General features: G+C 41.5%; 1 protein-coding gene across 1 annotated transcript in view; it reads left to right on the top strand.

Moving 5' to 3' along the window:
* Positions 1-21,496, top strand: part of LOC106583441 (protein bassoon) — a 201,180-nt gene that overhangs the window by 45,461 nt on the left and 134,223 nt on the right. Inside the window, exon 2 of the mRNA XM_014167602.3 lies at positions 936-1,317. Coding sequence (XP_014023077.3) covers positions 936-1,317 — 382 coding nt within the window. The remainder of the gene's footprint in view (positions 1-935; positions 1,318-21,496) is intronic.

The raw sequence follows: 21,496 nt of genomic DNA, 5'->3' as shown, positions 1-21,496 counted from the left end.
TTCAGTGCACAGCGGACAGCGGGGTTGGAAAGGTGTGTGTACGTGTGTGTGTGATTGAGAGGGCGAGTGTTTCTTTAGTTGCCTACTGCCTCCTCCAGAGTAACTTTACTGTGAGGAAACTGTCTGTGTCAAATAGAACCTTATTCCCTATATAGGGCCCTGGTCAAAAGTAGTGCATTATATAGGGAATAGGGTGCCATTTGAGACACAGCCTATGTCTTTTCCACTGCCAGGGGTCAGAAGGCTGAAAGCGTGGGTGAGGAGGAGGAAGAAGTGAAAAGACATAGGCTGAAAATCCTGTTCTATCCTTATCTCACCAAGATAGAACTGTTTATTTTTCCAACTCACCCACTCTTCTTTTTTCATGTACCCATATTGGCATTGGGCAAAGCAAATGTCCCACTTGTAAACCCTTTCATTCAAGATTCATCGCCATACATGGTTGTGTATTTATGCTTGAGGCATATACTGCTCTACCTAGCAAAAAGGCAGTAACTGCTCATGGCATGGAACTGAGAAATATGGCTTTTATTTACCTTGGTTTCACAGTAACTTTATGCAGTTACTGCTAAACATGACCCCCATTTTCTCCAAAACACAATACAATAGAGGCAGGATACATGTCCACATGCTTAAGCATGTATTTAATGTAGCAAAAATGACAATAACTAATTGTCGACCAAATGAGCAATTACTGCCTTTTTGCTTTGTAGAGCAGTATAGTTGCATCTACACAACAGATGTCGCGTGACATGGTTTCATCTTGACATTAGACTACTTTAGAGGTCTGAAAACATCTGACAAAACTTTGATTTGAAAGTGCATTGTCCTATTTGTGAAGCTCTGCTTCAAAGCCCCAGCCTTAAAGCCATGCTGTTCTGAGATGTAACACAACATCCTCTCACAAGAGTCTAACACATATCTGTCATCCACAGCGTCTCTGGAAGACCCCCCCAGCCAGACCCTGGGTCCAGCCCCAAGGCGGGGGTCCAGACTGGGCCTGGTACAGGGGACCGCCTGGCATCCCAGGGGGAGCAGCAGGGCCAAGGCCACGCCGCCCGTATGAACCTCCAGGTGGACGTGGGTAGTAGCAGGATGGGACGGTCCCCGTCGGTGTCCCCCGCCATCACCCCCACCTCCCCCTACTCTGTGCCCCAGATCGCCCCCATGCCCAGCAGCAAGCTGTGCCCCGTCTGTAAGACAGCTGACCTGACGGGCACCACGGAGGACAACCAGCCAAACTGCAGCACCTGCACCCAGTGCCGATCCATGGTGTGCAACCAGTGTGGCTTCAACCCCAACCCGCACCTCACCGAGGTAGGAACAAACAGTGGATCATGTGCTACTTTGCCTATTGATGATTTTGTTTGTTTATACAGTGTCCATATTAGGACATCCTCAGTTTTCTTTCTGAGACTGAATCAGCTCCCACTGACATAAAGGCTGTCCTAATATGGACACTGTATGTATATCAGTATATTTGACATTGTATGATATGTTTGAACTGGTTAGGACCTCAGGAACAGAGAATGTGGTTAGGTTTATACAACGTGGTCAGGTTTATACAATGTGGTCAGGGTCATAGAATGTGGTTTGTATTTCTATTTATTATGGATCCCCATTAGCTTCTCTTCCTGGGGTCCAGCAAAATGAAGGCAGTTATAACCTTTTATAAACACTACAATACATTTCACAACAGATTTCACAACACATTAAGTGTGTGCCCTCAGGCCACTACTCTACTACCATATATCTACAACACAAAATCCATGTGTACATGTGTGTATAGTGCATATGTTATTGTGTGTGTGTGTGTAAATGCGTGTGTCTGTGCCTGTGTGTGTGTGTGTCTTTTCACAGTCCCCGCTGTGTATTTTTATCAGTTTTGTGAAAACCTGAGTTTATATGTATTTGGCTAAGGTTTATGTGAACTTCCGACTTCAACTGTATATTTGTTGTTTGTACAGTTGAAGTCGGAAGTTTACATACACCTTAGCCAAATACATTTAAACTCAGTTTTTCACAATTCCTGACATTTAATCCTAGTACAAATTCCCTGTCTTAGGTCAGTTAGGATCAGCACTTTTATTTTAAGAATGTGAAATGTCAGAATAATAGTAGAGAGAATTATTTATTTCAGCTTTTATTTCTTTCATCACATTCCCAGTGGGTCAGAAGTTTACATACACTCAATTAGTATTTGGTAGCATTGCCTTTAAATTGTTTAACTTGGGTCAAATGTTTCGGGTAGCCTTCCACAAGCTTCCCACAATAAGTTGGGTGAATTTTGGCCCATTCCTCTGACATAGCTGGTGTAACTGAGTCAGGTTTGTAGGCCTCCTAGCTCGCACACACTTTTTCAGTTCTGCTCACAAATTTTCTACAGGATTGAGGTCAGGGCTTTGTGATGGCCACTCCAATACCTTGACATTGTTGTCCATAAGCCATTTTGCCACAACTTTGGAAGTATGCTTGGTGTCATTGTCCATTTGGAAGACCCATTTGCGACCAAGCTTTAACTTCCTGACTGATGTCTTGAGATGTTGCTTCAATATATCCACAGAATTTTCCTGCCTTATGATGCCATCTATTTTGTGAAGTTCACCAGTCCCTCCTGCAGCAAAGCACCCCCACAACATGATGCTGCCACCCCGTGCTTCATGGTTGGGATGGTGTTCTTCGCCTTGCAAGCCTCCCCCTTTTTCCTCCAAACATAATGATGGTCATTATGGCCAAACAGTTCTATTTTTGTTTCATCAAGCCAGAGGACATTTCTCCAAAAAGTACAATCTTTGTCCCAATGTGCAGTTCCAAACCGTAGTCTGGCTTTTTTATGCCGGTTTTGGAGCAGTGGCTTCCTCCTTGCTTGTGCCTCTTTGCTTGACATCATGGGAAAATCTTAGAAAAGTCTGGTTCATCCTTGGGAGCAATTTTCAAACCTGAAAGGCCGCCTTGTTGATATAGGACTCGTTTTACTGTGGATATAGATACTTTTGTATCTGTTTCCTCCAGCATCTTCACAAGGTCCTTTACTGTTGTTCTGGGATTGATTTGCACTGCGTGGTCCCCATGGTGTTTATACTTGCATACTATTGTTTGTACAGATGAACATGGTACCTTCAGGCGTTTGAAAATTGCTCCCAAGGACGAACCAGACTTTTCTGAGATTTTCCCATGATGTCAAGCAAAGAGGCACTGAGTTGAAGGTAGGCCTTGAAATACATCCACAGGTACACCTCCAATTGTCTCAAATGGTGTCAATTAGCTTATCAGAGGCTTCGAAAGCCATGACATCATTTTCCGGAATTTTCCAAGCTGTTTAAAGGCACAGTCAACTTAGTGTATGTCAATTTCTGACCCACTGGTATTGTGACACAGTGAAATAATCTGTCTGTAAACAATTGTTGGAAAAATTACTTGTGTGCAGAAAGCAGATGTCCTAACCGACTTGCCAAAACTATAGTTTGTTAACAAGAAATTTGTGGAGTGGTTGAAAAACGATTTTTAATGACTCCAACCTAAGTGTTTGTAAACTTCCGACTTCAACTGTACATATGGACAGTACCAAAATAATAATCTAATGCCTTTCTTTTCGCAGCAAAATCTGCAGAGCTTAGAAGGTTGTATCCCCCAAATATATCAAATTTAAATCAAATTTCTTTATGTAGCCCTTCTTACATCAGCTGATATATCAAAGTGCTGTACAGAAACCCAGCCTAAAACCCCAAACAGCAAGCAATGCAGGTGTAGAAGCACAGTGGCTAGGAAAAACTCCCTAGAAAGGCCAAAACCTAGGAACCTAGAGAGGAACCAGGCTATGAGGGGTGGCCAGTCTTCTTCTGGCTGTGGAGATTATAACAGAACATGGCCAAGATGTTCAAATGTTCATAAATGACCAGCATGGTCAAATAATAGTAATCACAGTGAACAGGTCAGGGTTCCATAGCCACAGGCAGAACAGTTGAAACTGGAGCAGCAGCATGGCCAGGTGGACTGGGGACAACAAGGAGTCATCATGCCAGGTAGTCCTGAGGCATGGTCCTAGGGCTCAGGTCCTCAGAGAGAAAGAGAGAATTAGAGAGAGTATACTTAAATTCACACAGGACACCGGACAAGACAGGAGAAATACTCCAGATATAACAGAGTGACCCTAGCCCCCCGACACATAAACTACTGCAGCATAAATACTGTTGGCTGAGACAGGAGGGGTCAGGAGACACTGTGGCCCCATCCGATGATACCCCCAGACAGGGCCAAACAGGCAGGATATGACCCCACCCACTTTGCCAAAGCACAGTCCCCACACCACAAGAGGGATATCTTCAACCACCAACTTACCATCCTGAGACAAGGCCGAGTATAGCCCACAAAGATCTCCGCCACGGCACAACCCAAGGGGGGGGCGTCAACCCAGACAGGAATAGAATAGAATATAACATTCTATTGGTTGCCAGAATTTTGTATAATAATTATAATAGAACATTTCTATGTTTTGAATCCGTTGTCGATTTGCGTATCAGTTCATAAACTAAGTGCCATGGAATCGGTACATCAAAAATCTCTTCCCAACTTTTTTGCAATCTATATGGCAGAGCTGTCCATTTTTTTGTCCTTAAATTAAACTGGTATATATTTTAATCATCACAATTTTCTTAAAACAATTTTGGTCTTTAATGCAGGGCCGACAGACAAGTTCCTTACTTTTTCCCCCTTGCTTTTGCCTCGTCCATTTTTGCGTTAATGCTGAAATTAGTTGGTTGTAATTTTAGGTTAAAAAAAATAATATTTAAATAAAAATAATTAAAATGTAATTTTAGGTAGAGCAGACATTTCCATCTATTTTTGTTCACTGCAATGTGTGACATAACTCCACCAGTCCTATTTATGATATAATGTACAAAGATTAATGCTTTTTTTTATCAATCAGTATATTTGAGTTTAACCACAATATTTGTTGTATTATTTTTTCTGTCATTTCTGGTGGATTAAACTAAAATTGCAATCAACTTTCTATGGCTTGTTTTAAAAATAACTATATTTTGGAGATTCAGATAACCGAAAGTTAAATTGTAATCTGAGTAACGGGAAAAAGGCCATTCTTGAACATGGGGTGAGACATTCTTACTATTTTGCTAGAGAACCAGTTCGGATTTAAGTATAACTTTTGTATGACTGATGCATTTAGTGAGAGGTTTAATGCTTTAATATTTGATAATTTCTGCCCTCTGAATTCATATTCATTATATAAATAGGCCCTTTTAATTTTGTCTGGCTTGCCATTCCAAATAAAATTGAATATGTTTTGCTAATATAATTTAAAAAACAGGTCGCTAGGTGTAAGCAAGACCATAAGCAAATAGGTCAACTGGGATATGACTAAAGAGTTAATCAGGGTGATTTTTCCACAAATGGACAGGTATTTTCCTTTCCATGGTAGCAAGATCTTATCTATTTTTGCTAACTTTCTATAAAAATGTATTGGAGTGAGAATTTCTTTCTTTCGGGATATGTATACCGAGTATGTCCACATCCCCGTTAGACCATTTTATTGGTAAACTACAAGGTAATGTAATTTTTTGGGGGGTGATCCAATACGTAATATAGTACATTTGTCATAATTTGGTTTTAATCCAGAGAAGTTAGAAAAAGTGTCTAGATCCTCTGGGCCAGTTGTGGCTGCTGAAGTGGCGTCGTCGGGTGGACCCGTTGTGACGACGCCAGACGGCCCAGTTGCAGTTGTCGAAGTTGCGGCGGTGCCGGACTGACCAGTCACAGCGTCGTCGGGACGGGCCATTCCTGCTGTCTCCCTTAATGGTAAATTATTCTGTCACATTGGCATAGAGGATCAGGAGACAGGCGCAGGAATGCGTAATTGTAACGGTAGTCGTATGAAAGGGACCAAGGCGCAGCGGGTTGAGTGCTCATTTTAACTTTTAATTTAGAACACTGAAAACACAAAACAAGAAAACGTACGAACGCACAGTAATGCAGGCTACACACAGCAATGCACAAACAACTTCCCACAAAGGGACAGGTGAAAACAGGGCTACTTAAGTATGACTCTCAATCAGCAACAACGATGTACAGCTGTTCCTGATTGAGAGCCATACCAGGCCAACAAAGAAATACACAACATAGAAAAACATAGAAATACAAAACAAGAACATTACCCAAAAACCCCAGAACACATAAATCAAACACCCCTCTTACATAAATACATATCCCATTAAACCCCAAACCACATAAAACAAATACCCCCTGCCACGTCCTGACCAAACTACAATAACCAATAACCCCTTATACTGGTCAGGACGTGACAGTAATAGGGTTTTTTATTACACAGAAATTACAGCGTGCCGTGTAAAGGCACAGGGACAAAGACCAAACAAACACGTAACAAAACACAGGGTAGAAATCCAAACAGAAGAGCGAGAAATACCTCGAATAAATAACTCACGCACACAATGATTAACGCACGGAACAAGACCCGTAATCATCTGCGCAATCCACCATGGCATGAAAGCCAAAACACACAGCACAGCTACCCACACTGCCAACAGACATTGTAACAATAATCGACAGCCCAATGGAAACCAAAGGGCACATATATACAAATACTAATCAGTGGGAATAGGTCGACAGGTGTGCGTGATGAAAGTTCCGGAGGGATCCGTGACAAGTAATAATGAAATCAGACCTTCTTGTTGAGTTTCCCCAAACTGTTGCCACAAAGTTGGAAGCACAGAATCGTCAACAATGTCATTATATGCTGTAGCGTTAAGATTTCGCTTCACTGGAACTAAGGGGCCTAGCCCGAACCATGAAAAACAGCCCCAGATGGTGAAGTGTGATTTATCACTCCAGAGAACACGTTTCCACTGGTCCAGAGTCCAATGGCAGCGAGCATTACACCATTCCAGCCAACGCTTGGCATTGCACATGGTGATCTTAAGCTTGTGTGCCATGGAAACCCATTTCATGAGGCTCCTGACAAACAGTTATTGTGCTGATATTGCTTTCAGAGGCAGTTTGTTACTCAGTAGTCAGTATTGCAACCAAGGACAGATGGTTTTTACTTGCTTCAGAAATTGGTGTTCTATGAGCTTGTGTGTCCTACAACTTCGCGACTGAGCCGTTGTAGCTCCTAGACGTTTCCACTTCACAATAACAGCACAGTTGGGCAGAAATTTGACAAACTGACTTGTTGGAAAGGTGGCATCCTATGACGGTGCCACGTTGAAAGTCACTGAGCTCTTTAGTAAGGCCATTCTAAAGCCACTGTTTGTCTATGGAGATTGCATGGCTGTGTGCTCAATTTTATACACCTGTCAGCAACAGGTTTGGCTGAAATAGCCAAATCCACTAATTTGAAGGGGTGTCCACATACTTTTGTATATTTATTTTAACATTTACCTTTATTTAACTAGGCAAGTCAGTTAAGAACAAATTCTTATTTTCAATGATGGCCTAGGAACAGTGGGTTAAATGCCTTGTTCAGGGGCAGAACAACAGTTTTTTACCTTGTCGTCTCGGCGATTTGATCTTGCAACCTTTCGGTTACAAGTCCAACGCTCTAACCACTAGGATACCTGCCATTTATTTTTGTTTCATGGTACAGTTTCTCCTTCTTTTTGTTAAGTTTATTCACATGATTTCTCAATTTACTGTATGTTTGCCAATCGGCTGTGCAGCCAGACTTATTTGCCATTCCTTTTGCCTCATCCCTCTCAACCATACCTTATCTATCCACAGGGATTTAACAGTTTTTAGTCATTTTCTAAATGGGTGCATGCTTATTAGTAACTGGTAGAAGCAATTTCATAAATATGTCAAATGCAGCGTTTGATTGCTCCTCATTACACACCACAGACTAGCAAGTGTTCTTTACATATTCAACATAGGAATCACTGCAAATGTCTTGTATGACCTCTTATACACTATATTAGACCGAGTCTTTGGAACTTTGGTTTTCCTAGATATAGCTACTATATTGTGATCACTACATCTGATGGATGTGGATACTGCTTTCGAGCAGATTTCTGCAGCATTAGTAAAGATGTGATCAATACATGTTGATGATTTCATTCCTGTGCTGTTTATAACTACCCTGGTAGGTTGACTGACAACCTGATCCAGGTTGCAGGCACTGGATACAGTTTGAAGCTTTTTCTTGAGTGGGCAGCTTGATGAAAGCCAGTCAATATTTAAATCACCCAGAAAATATACCTCTCTGTTGATATCACATACATTACCAAGCATTTCACACATATTATCCAGATACTGACTGTTAGCACTTGGTCTATAGCCGCTTCCCACAAGAATGGGCTTTAAGTCAAGCAGGGGAACCTGTAGCCATATTACTTCAACAGTATTTAACATGAGATCTTTTCAAAGCTTTACAGGCATGTGGCTCTGAATATAGCCTGCAATACTGCCCCCATGGCATTCCTGTCTCTTCTGAAGATGTTGAATTCATGTATTGCTACCACTTTATCATCAAAGGTATTATGTAAGTGAGTTTCAGAGATAGTATATGAATGTTGTCAGTTACTAGCAAGTTATCGATTTCATGAACCTTGTTTCTTAGGCTACATATGTTAATGTGGGCTGTTTATAGAACTTTTCTGGGATTCTTGATTGTTTTATTGCTTTACTGGGAGGCTTATCAGAGGTAGACATGACAGTGATAGTTATGTTTGGGCTGATAGTGCAGGATGAGCTGTAAAGCCCTTGGACAATGTACATTTGCAGCAGCACTACGACAACTCAGCGACACAATGGTAGAGATTATCTGAGCAGGGCTTGGGTCAATGATAGAGACTGTGGAGACTTTGGTCAAGATTAAAACAGAGTCATTTAGTGAGTGTGATCAAGGTTATAACAGTATGGTCAGGGTTATTACAGAGTCATTTAGTGAGTGTGGTCAGGGTTATAACAGTATGGTCAGGGTTATTACAGTGTGGTCAGGGTTATAACAGAGTCATTTAGTGAGTGTGGTCAGGGTTATAACAGTGTGGTCAGGGTTATAACAGAGTAATTTAGTGAGTGTGGTCAGGGTTATAACAGTGTGGTCAGGGTTATAACATTGTGGTCAGGGTTATAACAGAGTCATTTAGTGAGTGTGGTCAGGGTTATAACAGTGTGGTCAGGGTTATAACAGAGTCATTTAGTGAGTGTGGTCAGGGTTATAACAGTGTGGTCAGGGTTATAACAGAGTAATTTAGTGAGTGTGGTCAGGGTTATAACAAAGTCATTTAGTGAGTGTGGTCAGGGTTATAACAGTGTGGTCAGGGTTATAACAGAGTAATTTAGTGAGTGTGGTCAGGGTTATAACAGTGTTGTCAGGGTTATAACAGAGTCATTTAGCGAGTGTGGTCGGGGTTATAACAGTGTGGTCGGGGTTATAACAGTGTGGTCAGGGTTATAACAGAGTCATTTAGTGAGTGTGGTCAGGGTTATAACAGTGTGGTCAGGGTTATAACAGAGTCATTTAGTGAGTGTGGTCAGGGTTATAACAGTGTGGTCAGGGTTATAACAGAGTAATTTAGTGAGTGTGGTCAGGGTTATAACAGTGTGGTCAGGGTTATAACAGAGTCATTTAGTGAGTGTGGTCAGGGTTATAACAGTGTGGTCAGGGTTATAACAGAGTCATTTAGTGAGTGTGGTCAGGGTTATAACAGTGTGGTCAGGGTTATAACAGAGTCATTTAGTGAGTGTGGTCAGGGTTATAACAGTGTGGTCAGGGTTATAACAGAGTCATTTAGTGAGTGTGGTCAGGGTTTTAACAGAGTCATTTAGTGAGTGTTGTCAGGGTTATAATGAGTGTGGTCAAGGTTATAACAGTGTGGTCAGGGTTATAACAGTGTGGTCAGGGCTATGACAGTGTGGTCAGGGTTATAATGAGTGTTGTCAGGGTTATAATGAGTGTGGTCAAGGTTATAACAGTGTGGTCAGGGTTATAACAGAGTAATTTAGTGAGTGTGGTCAGGGTTATAACAGTGTGGTCAGGGTTATAACAGAGTAATTTAGTGAGTGTGGTCAGGGTTATAACAGTGTGGTCAGGGTTATAACAGAGTCATTTAGTGAGTGTGGTCAGGGTTATAACAGTGTGGTCAGGGTTATAACAGAGTCATTTAGTGAGTGTGGTCAGGGTTATAACAGTGTGGTCAGGGTTATAACAGAGTCATTTAGTGAGTGTGGTCAGGGTTATAACAGTGTGGTCAGGGTTATAACAGTGTGGTCAGGGTTATAATGAGTGTTGTCAGGGTTATAATGAGTGTTGTCAGGGTTATAATGAGTGTTGTCAGGGTTATAATGAGTGTGGCCAAGGTTATAACAGTGTGGTCAGGGTTATAACAGTGTGGTCAGGGCTATGACAGTGTGGTCAGGGTTATAATGAGTGTTGTCAGGGTTATAATGAGTGTGGTCAAGGTTATAACAGTGTGGTCAGGGTTATAACAGTGTTGTCAGGGTTATAACAGTGTTGTCAGGGTTATAACAGAGTCATTTAGTTAGTGTGGTCGGGGTTATAACAGTGTGGTCAGGGTTATAACAGAGTAATTTAGTGAGTGTGGTCAGGGTTATAACAGTGTGGTCAGGGTTATAACAGAGTAATTTAGTGAGTGTGGTCAGGGTTATAATGAGTGTGGTCAGGGTTATAATGAGTGTTGTCAGGGTTATAATGAGTGTTGTCAGGGTTATAATGAGTGTTGTCAGGGTTATAATGAGTGTTGTCAGGGTTATAATGAGTGTGGTCAGGGTTATAACAGTGTGGTCAGGGCTATGACAGTGTTGTCAGGGTTATAATGAGTGTTGTCAGGGTTATAATGAGTGTGGTCAAGGTTATAACAGTGTGGTCAGGGTTATAACAGTGTTGTCACGGTTATAACAGAGTAATTTAGTGAGTGTGGTCGGGGTTATAACAGTGTGGTCAGGGTTATAACAGTGTGGCCAGGGTTATAACAGTGTTGTCAGGGTTATAACAGAGTAATTTAGTGAGTGTGGTCGGGGTTATAACATTGTGGTCAGGGTTATAACAGTGTTGTCAGGGTTATAACAGAGTCATTTAGTGAGTGTGGTCAGGGTTATAACAGAGTCATTTAGTGAGTGTGGTCAGGGTTATAACAGTGTGGTCAGGGTTATAACAGTGTGGTCAGGGTTATAACAGAGTAATTTAGTGAGTGTGGTCAGGGTTATAACAGTGTGGTCAGGGTTATAACAGAGTAATTTAGTGAGTGTGGTCAGGGTTATAACAGTGTGGTCAGGGTTATAACAGTGTTGTCAGGGTTATAACAGAGTCATTTAGTGAGTGTGGTCAGGGTTATAACAGAGTCATTTAGTGAGTGTGGTCAAGGTTATAACAGTGTGGTCAGGGTTATAACAGTGTGGTCAGGGTTATAACAGAGTAATTTAGTGAGTGTGGTCAGGGTTATAACAGTGTGGTCAGGGTGGTTGGTTTTACAGAGTCAGTGGCTGCATCCCAAATGGGAGGGAGGGAGGTAGGGAGAGAGTCAGTGGATATTGGTATTTTTCATATTGTTGTTTCATAAGAGGGTTTAGTTTGTTAGTACATGCACAGCCTCCGATGCAACCTTTAGCACAATGGCAAAGCTCTGTGGGAGTGGTAGCTAGCAAGGATGCGTCCCAAATGCCACCGTATTCCCTATATAGTGCGCTACTTTTGGGAATAGGGTGCCACTTGAGACACAGATTTAATGTTCAGCACACAGCAGCCTTTTCATTGACTTCCTCTCACAGTTGATTCATGATATACCCAACGTGCCATCCTGATCCTGCCGGAATGGAACTCATTGTGTGCATCCCAAATGGAACCCTATTCCCTATTTAGTGCACTACCTATGGGACCTGGTCAAGTAGTGCACTAAATAGGGAATATGCTGCCATTTGGGATGCATATATTGTTGGTAGACTGTGAGGCTGGAGGCTGTGTAAAAACAACATCATGACAGCCATACAATTTAGAGTGACTTAACAGGGGGTAACATTATGGCCAGGATATGCCATTAACCAATTGCAGAACTGTCAATCATCCATGTTCATACAGTCATCTGAAATGGGTGTTGTATGTAAATGTAAATGAATACACAAAACATTAAGAACACCTGCTCTTTCAATGACATAGACTGACCAGGTGAATCCAGGTGAAATCTATGATCTATGTCACTTGTTAAATCCACTTCAATCACTGTAGATGAAGGGTAAAAAAAATAGAAAAAAGTCTTGAGACAATTGAGACATGGATTGTGTAAATGTGCCATTCAGAGGGGGAATGGGAAAGACAAAATATTGAAGTGTCTTGAACAGGGTATGGTAGTAGGTGCCAGGCGCACCGATTTGTGTCAAGAAAGGCAACTCAATATTGGGAAGGTTCTCTTAATGAGGTAGGCAGCCAATGCTCTGTGCTAGTGGTGGTTGTTTAACGTTTTGTGTGTGTGTGTGTGTGTGTGTGTGTGTGTGTGTGTGTGTGTGTGTGTGTGTGTGTGTGTGTATGTGTGTGTGTGTGTGTGTGTGTGTGTGTGTGTGTGTGTGTGGATGCCTGTGTGCATGTCTATCTGTATGTGTGTGTGCATGTGTGCCTGTGTGTGTTTGTTGGTATGAACATGCATGCACGTGTGTGTGTGTGTGTGTGTGTCTGTGTGTGTGTGTGTGTGGATGCCTGTGTGCATGTCTATCTGTGTGTGTGTGTGTGTGTGTGTGTGTGTGTGTGTGTGTGTGTGTGTGTGTGTGTGTGTGTGTGTGTGTGTGTGTGTGTGTGTGTGTGTGTGGATGCCTGTGTGCATGTCTATCTGTGTGTGTGTGTGTGTGTGTGTGTGTGTGCCTGTGTGTGTTTGTTGGTATGAACATGCATGCACGTGTGTGTGTGGATGCCTGTGTGCATGTCTATCTGTATGTGTGCCTGCGTGTGTTTGTTGGTATGAACATGCACGTGTGTGTGTGCCAGCCACAGGAGGTTGGTGGCATCTTAATTGGGGAGGATGGGCTCGTGGTAATGACTGGAGTGGAGTCAGTGGAATGGTATCAAATACATGGTTTCCAGTTGTTTCATGCCATTTCATTTGCTCTGTTCCAGCCATTATTATGAGCTGTTTTCCCCTCAGCAGCCTCCACTGGTGCTGGCGTGTGTGTGTGTATGTATGTGTGTGTGAGTGCATTTGTATGCATTGTATTTGCATTATATGAAACAAGAGCTGCTATAACATAGATAAGACTGCACCAGACAGCAGTGAATTCTTTGTTTTAAGTGAATGTGACGATGACAAGCTTGTCTTATGTGGGTGTGTGAGACAAGTTTTCCAATAATAACATCCTCAGCTGTCTAAAGGCTGATCATTTCCTCAGGGAGAGAGATAGGGAGGTAGAGACAGAGGGGAGGGGGGGAGACAGGAACAAACAACAACACTAAGAGCTACCTATCCAAAATGGAGATGTATGGATAAACCATTTCTCCAACCTTTTCGGCCATGTAACAATGAACCAAAACCTAAAACCTATCAAATCAAAGCAAATTTTATTGGTCACATACACATGGTTAGCTGATGTTATTGTGAGTGTAGCGAAATGCTTATTCTTCTAGATCTGACAGTGCAGCAGTATCTAACAGGTAATATCTAACAATTCCACAACAAAACCTAATACACAATCTAGTAAAAGAATGGGATAAGAATATATAAGTATAAAATATATGGATGAGCAGTGACAGAGCGGCTAAGATGCAAAAGATAGTAAAGAATAGATAGTGAAGGATACAGTATACAGTATATACATATGAGATGAGTAATGCAAGATATGTAATCATTCTTAAAGTGGCAATATTAAAGTGTGTAGTGTTTCATTTATTAAAGTGGCCAATGATATCAAGTCTGTAAATAGGTAGGCAGCCAATGCTCTGTGCTAGTGGTGGTTTTAACAATACAATGGCCTTGAGAAGCTGTTTTTCAATCTCTCAGTCCCCGCTTTGATGCACCTGTACTGACCTCGCCTTCTAGATGGAAGCGGGGTTGCAGGCAGTGGCTCGGGTGGTTGTTGTCCTTGATGATCTTTTTTGCCTTCCTGTGACATCGGTTGTTGTAGGTGTCCTGGAGGGCAGGTAGTTTGCCCCCGGTGATGCGTTGTGCAGACCGCACCACCCTCTGGAGAGCCCTGCGGTTGTGGGCGGTGCAGTTGCCGTACCAGGCGGTGATACAGCCCGACAGGATGCTCTCAATTGTGCACCTGTAAAAGTTAGTGAGGGTTTTCGGTGACAAGCCAAATTTTTTCAGCCTCCTGAGGTTGAAGAGGCGCTGTTGCGCCTTCTTCACCACACTCTCTGTGATATGTACACTGAAGAACTTAAAACTTTCCACCTTCTCCACTGCTGTACCGTCAATGTGCATTGGGTGGGTGCTCCCTTTGCTGTTTCCTGAAGTCCACGATCATCTCTTTTGTTTTGCTGACATTGCGTGAGAGGTCACTTTCCTGACACCACACTCTGAGGGCCCTCACCTCCTCCCTGTAGGCTGTCTCGTCATTGTTGGTAATCTATCACTCTAGTGTTTAATTGCTAAATTGTAATTATTTCGCCACTATGGCCTATTTATTGCCTTACCTCCCTTATCTTACCTCATTTGCACACACTGTACATAGACTTGTTCTATTGTGTTATTGACTGTATGTTTGTTTATTCCATGTGTAACTCTGTGTTGTTGTTTGTGTCGCACTGCTTTGCTTTATCTTGGCCAGGTTGCAGTTGTAAATGAGAACTTGTTCTCAACTAGCCTACCTGGTTAAATAAAGGTGAAATAAAAAAAATCAAGCTTTTCACTGTATTGTCGTCTGCAAACTTGATGATTGAGTTGGAGGCGTGCATGGCCACGCAGTCATGGGTGAGCAGGGAGTACAGGAGAGGGCTGAGAACGCACTCTTGGGGCCCCAGTGTTGAGGATCAGCGGAGTGGAGATGTTGTTTCCTATATTTCCTACGTTCTATACATGATCATTTACCAAACGTAGAGTCAGCTATTAAAGACTACCAGAACCCACTGGATTCGCCAATTACACTGGATGAGCTACAGGACAAAATACAAACCCTCCCACCTAAAAAGGCCTGTGGTGTTGATGGTATCCTAAATTAAATGATCAAATATACAGACCACAAATTCAGCTCTGATCTACAATATTTGGAAATAAGGTCTGGTCACCCCAATCCACAAAACTGGAGACAAATTTGACCTCAATAATTACTGTGCAATCTGTGTCAACAGCAATCTCCGAAAAATCCTCTGCAGTATCATCAACAGCAGACTCCAACATTTCCTCAGTGAAAACAATGTCCTGAGCAAATGTCAAATTGGCAAATGTCAAAATACCATACGACAAACCATGTATACAGCCGGCACACAGTTATTGACAAACAAATAAACAAAAACAAAAGCAGACTTCTCGTATTTTGCTGATTTCAATGAAAGCTTAACTCAATTTGGCATGAGGGTCTGCTATACAAATTGATGGAAAGTGGTGAAAAACATGACATTATTAAGTCTATGGACATTAACAACAAGTTTAAAATCGGCAGTAAACACAGATTTCTTTCCTCAGGGCCGCGGGTTGAGACAGGAATGCAGCTTGATCCCCACCCTTTTCAACATATATATCAATGAATTAGTGAGGGCACTAGAACAGTCTGCAGCACCCTGCCTCACCCTAATGGACCCTGATGATCAGGTGCTTCTGTCCCCAACCATGGAATACCTACAGCAGCACCTAGATCTCCTGCAAAGATTATGTCATACTGCCCTGACAGTATATCTCAGTAAGACAAAAATAATGTGTTTTCAAAAAAGGTCCAGTTGCCAGGACAATAAATACAAATTCTATCTAGACCCTGTTGCCCTAGAATGCAAAGAATTATGCCTACCTCGGCCTAAACATCAACACCCCAGGTAACTTCCACATGGCTGTGAACAATCTAAGAGCGAAGGCAAGAAGGGCCTTCTATGCCATCAAAAGGAACATCAAATTCGACATACCAATTAGGATCTGGCTAAAAATACTTCAATCAGTTGTAGAACCCAATGCCCTCTATGGCTGTGAGGTCCGGGGTTTCTAAAAATCTGTTTTTGCTTTGTCATTATTAGGTATTGTGTGTGGATTGATGAGGAAAAAAAACAATTTAATCAATTTTAGAATAAGGCTAAAAAGTGATGGGGTCTGAATACTTTCCGAATGTACTGTATGACCACATTAGAGAGCCATATTACCAACAGATCACACAGACCAACAAAGAATTTGAAAACAAATCCAACACTGATAAACTCCCATATCTGTTGGGCGAAATACCACAATGTGCAATCACAGCAGCAAGGTGTATGGCTTGTTGCCATGAGAAAAGGGTAACCAGTAGAGAACAAACAACATTGTAAATACCACCAAAACTTATCTGTATATCTTTCCCCACTATTCGGAAGCCACTCCTCAGTAAAAGGCAAATGACAGCCCGCTTGGAGTTTGCCAAAAGGCATACAAAGACTCTCAGACCATGAGAAACAAGATTCTCTGGTCTGATGAAACCAAGATCGAACCCTTTGGCCTGAATGCCAAGCGTCACGTCTGGAGGAAACCTGGCACCATCCCTACGGTGAAGCATGGTGGTGGCAGCATCAAGCTGTGGGGATGTTTTTCAGCAGCAGGGACTGGGAGGCTAGTCAGGATCGAGGGAAAGATGAACGGAGGAAAATACAGAGAGATCCTTGATGAAAACCTGCTCCCAAGCACTCAGGACCTCACACTGGGGGTGAAGGTTCACCTTCCAACAGGACAATGACCCTAAGCACACAGCCAAGACAATGCAGGAGTGGCTTCGGGATAAGTCTCTGAATGTCCTTGAGTGGTCCAGCCAGAGCCTGGACTTGAACCTGATCGAACATCTCTGGAGAGACCTGAAAATAGCTGTGCAGCGAAGCTTGCGTCCAACATGACAGAGCTTGAGAGGATCTGCAGAGAAGAATGGGAGAAACTCCCCAAATACAGGTGTGCCAAGCTTGTAGCATCATACCCAAGAATACATCGAGGTTGTAATCGCTGCCAAAGGTGCTTCAATAAAGTACTGAGTAAAGGGTCCAAATACTTAAGTAAATTTGATATTTCCGTAACAAACAAAATGTGGAAAAAGTCAAGGGGTCTGAATACTTTCTGAAGGCACTGTATGTACAGACTCAGTGAACATAGCCTTGCTATTGAGAGAGGCCACCATAGGCAGAACTGGCTCTCAAGAGAAGACTGACTATGTGCACACTGCCTACAAAATGAGGTGGAAAATGAGCTGCACTTCCTAACTTCTTGCCAAATGTATAATTAGATTAGAGACACATATTTCCATCAGATTACACAGACCCACAAAGAATTCAAAAACAAATCCAATTTTGATAAACTCCCATATCTACTGGGTGAAATACCACAGTGTGCCATCATGGCGGTAATATTTGTGACCTGTTGCCACAAGAAAAGGTCAACCAGTGAAAAACAAACAGCATTGTAAATACAACCCATATTCATGTTTATTTATTTTCCCTTTTTTTACTTTAACTATTTGCACATCGTTACAACACTGTATATAGACATAATATGACATTTGAAATGTCTTTATTCTTTTGGAACTTCTGTGAGTGTAATGTTTACTGATCATTTTTGTTGTTTATTTCACTTTTGTTTGTTATCTATTTCACTTGCTTTGGCAATGTTAACATATGTTTCCCATGCCAATAAAGCCCTTAAATTGATATAGAAATTAAATTGAGAGATGGAGAGCCAGAGGGAACGAGAAAGTGGCACAAACACTCCAGTGGTCTCTTACCAACCATCATGTAGGGAAGGATCTGCTTTGCGATGGTCTCCCTCTCTATTTATAGATCCCCCTACTCTCTTTCTTCCCCCTCTCTCTCCCTCTCTCTCTCTCCCTTCTCACTCTCTTTGTCTCTCTCCCTCCCCTTCTCTCTCTCCCTCTCTCTCCCTTTCTCGCTCTCTCTTCTTGAAATTATTTCACAGTACAAGAGAGAGTGGGAGAGTTGAGGGGGAAATATATATATAAAGAGGAGAGGGGGATAGAGAGAAAGGGATAGACAGAGGGGGGGCACGCAACAGAAAAGAGTGAGAGACCCGAGAGATAGGATAGACATATGATGAGAAAGATACAAAATAGTTGTCCCTTTTTTGATGGCTTCTATCGCATGATATCTTTGGCATGGCATCAATAACTGTTTGTTTGGGATTATTAAAGCCATTTCAATTGAACTGAATGGAATTGAGGCACAGAATAGCCTGGAGACAATAAAATTAACAAAGCTAAGAACGAGAGAGAACCGATAGAAAGGCGGAAATGAAATTAGAGAATAAGTCGATAAAAATCGGACGTGGTTAAACTATATTGTGAAGCCATGGAGGATTGGCTGATTTCAGAGAATTCACATAAGGAGCGGACATGGAACCATCATGATTTAATAAAAAATACATGAATGATTTAGTCAAACAATCAAAACCATCTGGAGAGCGAGTCTGCTGACTTTTGGCTGGAAGTTTATTTCAGAAACTGACTGGTCTAAAAACTGGGTTAGCTGCAGCACTGAGAATATGGCTTGCATCCTAAATGGGACCCTATTCCCTTCATATTACACTACATTTGACCATGGACCATATGGGAATAGGGAACCATTTCAGATGCACCCTAAACCCTCCTATCCCGAGGCTCAAGGATTTCTGCTACTTTCTCTCCAAGAAGCCCACATGTCCTAATCCCATTAAACACCAACCATAGTAAACATCGTATTCATAAGTTATAATAACTCATTATCGAGTGGGTACACACATGTTTCGTTGCATCAGGGAATTTTACAGTAAATCCAAGATATCAAGACATTCATACTGTAGCGCATGTCTATCTAATATCTAATGAAAATGTTTTTAAATCAAACCTACCAACAAGGGTTGAAAAAACTTTACCCAAATGACCAGGTTTTTTCCAGAAATCACATTTGGAAGATTCTCAGAATCAGGAGGGGATAAGAAGGAAATGCGAAATCTTCTAACCAGGATTTGTGGAATTTGGGTTACCGGAATGTTGAAAACCTACAAGCAATAATAAGCCAGAGCAGACTAGAGTTGAGGTGTTGTGAGGGAGTGTGTTCCAGTCAGCAGACTGGCCTAAATAGGTTGAGCATCCCACCGAGACGCAACACACAGAATTTTTCAGACACAACAATACAAAGAAAACCACCAGATATTGCATGAAAGGGAACGTTTTTTTTTTTGTTCCCCATAATATTCTGTGAACCATTGAATATGTTTTTACTATTTTTCTTGTGCCATTTCTTTTTAATTTATTCCAGTCTATGACTGCATCCCAAATGGGACCCTATTCCATATATAGAGCACCACTTTTGACCAGAGCCCTATGTGCGTCATTTGGAACAGCCTATTTCTTATTTTTTCCAGGCATTGTACACTCTTAGAAAAAGGGTTCCGAAAGGGTTCTTTGGCTGTCCCTACAGGAATACCGTTTTTGGCTCCGGGTAGAAACCTTTTTGGTTCCAGGTAGAACCCTCTGTGGAAAGGGTTATACCTGGAACCAGAAGGGTTCTACCTGGAACCAAATAGGGTTCTTCAAATGGTTCTCCTATGGGGAGTGTAGAAAGGGTCCTCTCCTTTCAACAGGAAATATTAAAAAAGTATGAAAATCAGCTCTTGTGCTGCCACTCCATAAGGGTGTGTATAGTAATGATCTTAATAATTATCGGCCCATTGCAAGGGTTCCTTGTCTAGCTAAGATTCTTGAATACTTGGTAAATGTACAACTTTGCTCTTTTTTATCTGAGAAATGTATTTAGAATGTAAACCAATTAGGGTTTAGGCCAGGGCAGAGCACTATTACAGCAACCACTTTAGTTTTTGATTTTCTTGTCAATGACACGAAAATTAAATGTCCTGCTTTGTTTGTGGACCTGTCAAAAGCTTTTGATACTGTTGATCATGTTGATCATGCTATTTTATATGCCTGAGCTCTAACACATGTTCATGGTTTCATGATTATCTTAGTGACAGAACTCAGGCCATCCTGATTGATAGGGTTAAGTCTGAATTTCTTGGAGTACTTAAAGGTGTACCACAGGGGTCGATTTTGGGACCTATTCTCTTCACAATTTGTATAAACACCATTGGTCAATCTGTAAAGAAACGGTCAACTTAATCTATATGCGGATGATACTGTTCTGTATGCTATTGCCCCTAACTGTTGATCTGGTTGTGTCAAAACTACAGTCAGGTTTTATAGCTATGCAGGAATCCCTTGCTGATTTAAAACTTAATGCAGGCTAAACAAATACATGTTGTTTTCAAACTCTCGTAAGAATGTTTCAGATGAACTACATGTTCAGTCACTAGATGGTTCTCCAATTGAACGTGTTCCCACATATAAATACTTAAGCATTTGGATTGAAATGGATTTGATGTTTAAAAAAACATATACATGAGCTGGTTAAGAAGCTAAGATTTAAAGTTGGTTTTTCTACTGAAACAGATGGTGCCTTTCTTTAAGCAGTAGAAAGCATGTTATTCAGTCAACTTTTTTTATCTGTTTTGTTTTATCTGTTTTGATTATGGTGATATTATTTATCAAAGTGCTGCTGCTACTACTCTTAAACCTTTAAATGCCATCTACCATAATGCCCTTCGTTTTGTGATAGTTTTGATACTCATCACTGCATCCTATATCAAAAGAGTGGCTGGACTTTGCTAATTTACCCGTAGATCTCTACAAGGGCTGTGGCGGTCACTAAATTTCGTCAGCAGGTGATTGTCAAGCAAATAACCAGTCTCACGGTAATTGACCGATAATTAACATAAACACATTTAGCATCTCCTGGCTTGCACACACAGCCTACAAGCCACTGATGCAGACCTTTGGAACATCTACATTTTAAAAAGTCAAATAAATCCATGTAATATAGCCTACACCTTCACAATAAATCCATTATTTATTTTAGACAGGTCTAAAGAAAGATAATATGAAGAAAATGTGTAGCATACTCTGAGTTGTCCTTATGTTAGGTCCTCCTCTAGCTATGGGCTACACTAGTTCATTTTGCAGACAACATTCACTTAGCATTCTGTGGCATTATTATATATTATTTTATATAATGAAGAATACAATTGAACAAAGCTGAGTAAAATAGAAGGGATATTTTCTCCAAACGATGAGGAAGTGCGCACAAGCGCTGTTGAGCGGTTAAGCTCTACGGGATCGGTATCCCCCCACGGAATGGTTGAGCGAACTTACGCTAAAGTGATTAGCATGAGGTTGTAAGTAACAAGAACATTTCCTAGGACATAGACATATCTGATATAGGCAGAAATCTTAAATTCTTGTTATTCTAACTGCATTGTCCAATTTACAGTAGCTATTACAGTGAGCGAATACCATGCTATTGTTTGAGGAGAGTGCACAGTTATGT

Source organism: Salmo salar, chromosome 22, assembly GCF_965601325.2.
Source record: "Salmo salar chromosome 22, fSalSal1, whole genome shotgun sequence".
Classification (NCBI taxonomy): domain Eukaryota; kingdom Metazoa; phylum Chordata; class Actinopteri; order Salmoniformes; family Salmonidae; genus Salmo; species Salmo salar.
The sequence above is the reverse complement of the archived record's forward strand: the minus strand, read 5'-3'. Positions and strand labels throughout refer to the sequence as shown.